This window comes from Acyrthosiphon pisum, unplaced genomic scaffold (genome assembly GCF_005508785.2).
Source record: "Acyrthosiphon pisum isolate AL4f unplaced genomic scaffold, pea_aphid_22Mar2018_4r6ur Scaffold_18;HRSCAF=80, whole genome shotgun sequence".
NCBI classification, from domain to species: domain Eukaryota; kingdom Metazoa; phylum Arthropoda; class Insecta; order Hemiptera; family Aphididae; genus Acyrthosiphon; species Acyrthosiphon pisum.
This window is the reverse complement of record NW_021768206.1, coordinates 5,197-11,756: the sequence shown is the minus strand read 5'-3', so window position 1 is coordinate 11,756 and position 6,560 is coordinate 5,197. Positions and strand designations below refer to the sequence as shown.

At 33.4% G+C, this 6,560-nt stretch overlaps 1 protein-coding gene across 1 annotated transcript; it reads right to left on the bottom strand.

Moving 5' to 3' along the window:
* Positions 1–3,553: 3,553 nt before the first annotated feature.
* Positions 3,554–6,187, bottom strand: LOC100165222 (histone-lysine N-methyltransferase SETDB1-B-like). Its single transcript, XM_016803560.2, has 2 exons — positions 5,017–6,187; positions 3,554–4,016 (listed from the first exon to the last, which is right to left on the bottom strand). Exons 1-2 carry the CDS (start codon positions 6,134–6,136, stop codon positions 3,625–3,627), a joined length of 1,512 nt encoding a protein of 503 aa, XP_016659049.1. The 5' UTR covers positions 6,137–6,187; the 3' UTR covers positions 3,554–3,624.
* Positions 6,188–6,560: the final 373 nt, after the last annotated feature.

Below are 6,560 nucleotides of genomic sequence, written 5' to 3'. Positions count from 1 at the left end.
TACCTATCCAGAGGTATTACCAAATTCACTGAAAAAAGAAAACACTGCCTCCAATATAAGACAGAAGATACGAGACAGTCTGAAGGAGAGGAAAGAAGGAAAAAGAGGACAAAGACAAAAAGTAACGAGGTCAAGGGTGGGATCATCGGATAGGAGATAAAAATACCCGTCTATAGACACCACCCATGACCTAATCGGAACAAGGGGAGAGAAGATATCACCGGAAACGTAGACGTAACCAGACGCCGGCTAAATCGAATACACAAACCGGTACGGTAATGTGTCTATATACCGGAATTCTGCTGCCGATGAAACCAACTTCTTCCACTTCCACATCAACTCTCAAGACTTCAATCAAACTGTACAGACTGAATTGAATTTTGAGAAGGAACACTTATGAAAGAACTTACGAAGACACCAGCCGCCGCGACGATCTTATAAACGATCCTGATCAGCCAATCAGAGGTCCGGAATCGCCACCGCAGCAGAAAATCAACACGCCGCTGCTACGGTTATCAAGCACCGTCAGCGACGTGCAACTGACGGCACCCACTGGCCCTACACCGACTGACCGACTACGACGAATCTACACAGCCCGACGTCGCGATCACTCGTGACAACAGATTGCCTATACGCCACATCACACGGCGTTTTCTCCCGGGTTACACCTCTCAGGGCTAATCGATTACTAAATAACATTATTTAGCGAACGTCCTCGAAGCGTAATCGCCGTCGACAGTGCACGGCAACCCACGTACCTTCTCGGTGCGATGTCCAACAGTACTTCGATCGGCGGACGGCTCCAAACTCAACGTTCGATCGGCGACGGACGACACCCGACCCGAAGCCAGACATCGGAGTGAAGTAATCGCCAACAACCAAGAAGCCGGGAAGCCCACACGCCACCTACCCGGAGTGGCACGGATCGCCACTAGCCCGTGAAGCACCAAGGCGCCCGGAAAGACTGCCAGCCACCCGATCGGATGGATCCAGAGGAACGGTTCCAACACACTCGGGCAAAACCACGGAGACGACGACCTAACCCAACCTCGGCCGTAACTCGTTGCTCCCAAAGCATTAAGACACTTATTCAAGTTGACCTTCCTGGATTCGACTCGTCACTGGAGTACTGATCAATTAAGCTTATACCGGCGACGATCAATCTCCAAACCCATAACTGTACGCAATGCATAATCTTCCCGACACATTGTAATTAGAGTCCGGCCTCGGCCCGACTAACTCCAAGCACCACCGATTGTTCTGACTCACTTTTGCCAAGTCTGGTCAGAAAAAGCCGACACTTTACTCGGCCCTTATATGTATATTTATATATTTTATACCAAAATATAGGAACGTAATTACCTGAAAAATACGTACATTTTAATTATTTCACGATCCGGAACGTTGCCCCTGACGCTTCGTTTCAACATCATCGTGTAATGTCCATTTTATAATCATTAATTTCTTAGTACATAACTCAAAATACTACATATTTAAACAAACTTAAGGAATGTGCACTGTTTTTACAAACCATTATTACCTAATTTTGTACGCTTGATACTGAGATTAAAATCTGGAAAACACAGTGGCAAAATGTATCTGATTATGATCACCCAAAATGTTCATTAACTACCTTAAGTCAAATGTCTAGTGATTTCTATCCAAATATAAAGTGCCTTTTAACAATATTAGCTACTTTGCCTGTAGCGACTGTTACTGCAGAGCGTTCATTTTCAATATTGCGAAGACTGAAATTTTAAGAAATAATATTGGACAAGGCCGACTGACAGGATTAGCGCTCATGAATATTTATAGAAATGATGACATTGATATTGACGAAGTCATTAACAGATTTGCAAGACTACCTCGAAAATTAGATTTTATATTATAAAAATACATGTTTTTAAAAATTATTAAATTTTTTTTTTTAATAATGACGTTTTTTATGAGAAATAAATAGTACTATAATTTAAATTGTGTAAACTTCATGTTAGGTTATAGGTTAGGTTAGATTATATAAGTATGAAAATGTACAACCAAAATCCCCACAAAATATTTTTTTTGTGTACGCGCCTGCAGCTATTGTCTAAAATAAATAATATTAAGTAGGTGTATTTACCATGTGAGATTTAACAATATAGAACCAACACAAATATCACGTAAGATGACACGGATTTTACAACATCAAAAATGACTCGAACAATAAATTGAAAGTAAACTAATAAAATCATTGTAATCAAGTTAAAACGTAACAGAAACATTTTTATAACAATCTAATTGTATATGTAATGTTTCAGAAGCATTAAAAATGTTTAGAAACGAATATGATTTATATTATCATATTACATACTTTTCGTTTCAGAAATATTAGTGTGGCTTGTGTTGTTGTTAGGGTGGTGTCACCGTGTCGGATAGTGCATTGTAATACGGGCCGCGGGGAAAATTATCTAATAAATTGTTGAAAATACACTACAAAAATTTCTAGTTAAATTGGCTATAATTCTGTTGATTGAAAACTTCAAAATCATTTGAAAACTACTCCACGCACTTCTACGTAAAATGTCCGATTAGATTATGGTATTTTCAAACTTTATTATTTTACAACAAATTTTCTAGGCTTTCTCAAGAAATTTATTTCGTAAATCGTGTTGGTTGTTGTAATAAATGATCCACAAGTTAAGTGTGTGTTTTTCCTATGTGTGTATTTTAAGGCACTATTTTTTTTTTCATTTTAAGTCATTTTTTGAGATATTTTAGGGCATTAAAATCTCAACCCATCTAACAAGAAAACTTTTTTTTAAAGCTATGATGTCTTTCCAAAGTCGTGAAGTATTATCCAGAAACCGAAATATCTGGATTTGTTGTATTGCATTTTGTATTGAGATCCCGGCTCCTTGGACAGAAAAAGGCAAAAATAATATAGCTCAACTAGGTCTTGAAATAATTGTGAGTTAAAAAAGTTATGAACAGTTGAAATATTTAGTATAAATATTTATTATAAAATTTGGATTTCTGTAATACAAAAGAAGTTAGTTTCTCTAAAAATTCAACTAAATAAAATACACTTTTAAATGCATTTATATTTGAAAGCTTAAAAACTAAATATATTTAACTATATACGAACAGTATTAATGGCTAAACAATATTCTAAAAATAACAGTAATATTTAAAAATTTGTAAATTGCCGGTACATTAAAATGTACTGATATTTGAATTTTATAGTACTGGTAAAATATAGAGTACCATCTTATCTTGTTTTATATGATCCTCATGAAATAACTAAGAAATTCTAACACGTAGGTACGACATACGTAGGTATCAAAAAGTGAGAAACATATTAATTGTGCAAAGGAGGTCGCTGTCTTCTTTTAAAGTTATTGTATTGCGTATTCATAATAGCTTACAAAACTATTCAGTCATTAGTGTATTACTATTATGAATATGTGAAAGCTATAACAATAAAATGTTGTCAGTATGTTAATTTAAACATTTAAAAACATATTTACATTATGGTGAAAATGGTTGTGGAGTTACGAGTTTGTAATGTGAACCGCTTATATTATATTATATTAATTAAATATTACACTTAATTACAACTTTTTTTCTTAAACAACGTTTATACACTTAGAGAAGTCTTCTTTTACATTTAGCTGAATCACAATAACAAGTCATCACTTTCCCTGGAATGCTTCCTACCTCGTAACCGTAATTCCACGTAAGTTCAGTTCCAGCTGGTATGTAACGTTCCGAAAAGAACGATACCCACGGAAAACGTAAATCTTGTGTGTCTACAAACACATTTTGCACAAATAAATTTGGAGTGCATGAGTGATTGAAATATCGTCCAATGTTGCCACTAGTTTTTGCATTTATGGTATACACTCCATCGCCACTGCCATAATAGTAACGTACTGATTTTTGAGGTTCATAGTAGCGTTTACTAAACGTTAGGTACTTGTGTTTGAGATTTCTTGATTCCAAAAATTGAAATGTATTGTTCAAGGCCAAATTCTTATCTATAAAAACAAATGTAAGTTTTAAATATTAAATATAAGTATGTTATAATATTATAATTATGATACCTATTCTATTATATAAAATAGTAAGGAGTTGTAAGTTTGTCTCCGCTAACAGGAAATATACTAGATCAATTTTTCTGAACTTTTGCAAAGTTATTCCTGATAAATCAGGGTTTGTTTGAAGGCCGGCCCTCTATACATACGCGTACTATAAAGAGGAAATAAATAGATAGCCAAAATATTTTGCCTAAAGAACATGTGCTAAGCAAAAAAATATATAAGATTTTCCGGACCTCAACATTTTTTCAAATCATTTGGACCCCTTTAAAAACTAATTACAAACCCCAGCTCTAATGATTTTTGTACCAATTTTAGCCTTAAATCTACTCACCACCCTCCCCAAACAAATTTGTTGATAAAAATAAATATAAGATTATTTTTGTGTACATTGGTGTAACAAAGCTAAATTAATTATTTTCTTATTTTGTGGCATGTATCAAATTTAGTCGGGGTTAATCAATCTTAATATAAATATAAAAAAACAGACTATGGCGTGCTTTTTATTGTTTTTGTTCTACTTAACTACAATAAAGGATGACAGGTCTATAGTATTGGGTCTAGAAGATATGGTACGCTATGATGAACATTTTAATAATTAATAATAATGTATAAAAGGCAATGTTTGTGTGTGTGTGTGTGTGTGTGTGTGTGTGTGTGTGTGTGTGTGTGTGTGTGTGTGTGTGTGTGTGTGTGTGTGTGTCCACAACCAAAAAGTCTGTCGCTCTCGAGGTATAAAATTTGGTACAAACGTAAATTTACTCCTAAGGATGTGTACCTCGAAACGAAATTTATTAGACCTGTATCAAAAAAAATGTTAGTTTTCGTTAAATAGAGTTTAAGAAAAGAGCTAAATCCAGGGGTATATCATTAGTCACGAGTAACGTCATGCATCAGCCGTTATAGTATTATAAATTGTTTCAAAAGAAAAACTTATTACCATAACATGTTGTTTGAATACGACCTTGAGATGATTTTTGTGTGGTAAGTTTATTTAATAAATTCATATTTTTTTTTGATATTTTTCGAGGTTTTTTTATCTGTTGACTTAAAAAAGCATTTTCTTCATAATCTTCTTTACATTTTTCGACTACTTCAATAAAATCTAAATCGGCCAAGTATTCATCACCATATTTTTTTCCTTGTTCTGTGGCATTAGTCTCAGTTAGTATGTCTCCAATATAACAACATATAAATGTTCCTCGTGCTATATCATTTAAGCAACGTACACCCCAACCCTTTTTCTCTGTCTTAAACAATTGTAAATTATGAGACATGGGCTGTTGCACAACACGATTTAAACAAGAACTGTGACATTTACATGTCTTATTGCACTCATAAATACCAGTTGGTACATTTTTATACAATCGTCGATAGTTATAACCAGCATTCGGATTTTTCTCAAGGTCCGGTATATTACTTTGTCCGTTTATTGTACTCTGCCAACAAGCACATTTTGATTTGTCTTCACAGTTGTCTGTGCAATCGCATCCACATAAGAAATTAGATTCCACATTTATGTTGACTCCGGTCACTGCTTGTCTACTAACTATATACTTAATTTTTTGTGGTAGTTCTTTGTTAATACTGTTTACACATGTTATTGGTCTAAATTCTAGGCCTTCAGATATATCGTCCAAAAACTTTATGGGTCTTGAAACATTAAATTGGGCTAATGGATTCACACAACTATTGAAATCAAATTGGTCGATTGTCATTTTGCTTCTGGTCGTCGTTAAGTAATGCATCATATTTTTCATCGTTTTAATGGAAATGCCACAAGGAGTCTCATAATATGTAATTGAATTTTTTATACCATAACCATTTGTTGTATGTCTATTAAAACCAAAATGTAATGGAATTGCCAACATATTAATTTTTTTTGTTTTATTCTGATCATATTCAGCCCATTCTACACAAGAATGATTACACTTGTGAATAATATATGTTTTGGGGCTTAGAATAGTTTTTGATGATTGCAAGATATCTATTTGAAGTATTATATTTTCAACTTTAATTGGTTGAGTAATGTCTTCTATTGGTGTGTCTTTACGTTTCATTATACTGTCACTATTACATTATACTGTCTGGAAATAAAAAATTGAAATCAATAAATAATATCAATACATGTTTATTTATTGTTATACTGAGTTGCCGAGCTTCCAATTAATTTTATTATTAGCTACATGACTTGAATTTTACGAAATAAAGGTCCTAATAAACAAATTATATAATATGTGGTTGATAGTTTTAAAATGAATTAACACAGATTAAGTTTAAAGTCCCATACATGTATTTATTTTCTATACTTCTATAAACACAAATTATGCAAAAATCAACCATTATCCATTAATAATAATGCATATACCCAATAAGATTGTCACCAACTATAATATTAATATATTAATATTATGCGTTAATATTTTTAATTAATCGTATTATTAATACTAATCTACATGCGATTACAATATTGTATTTAAATGG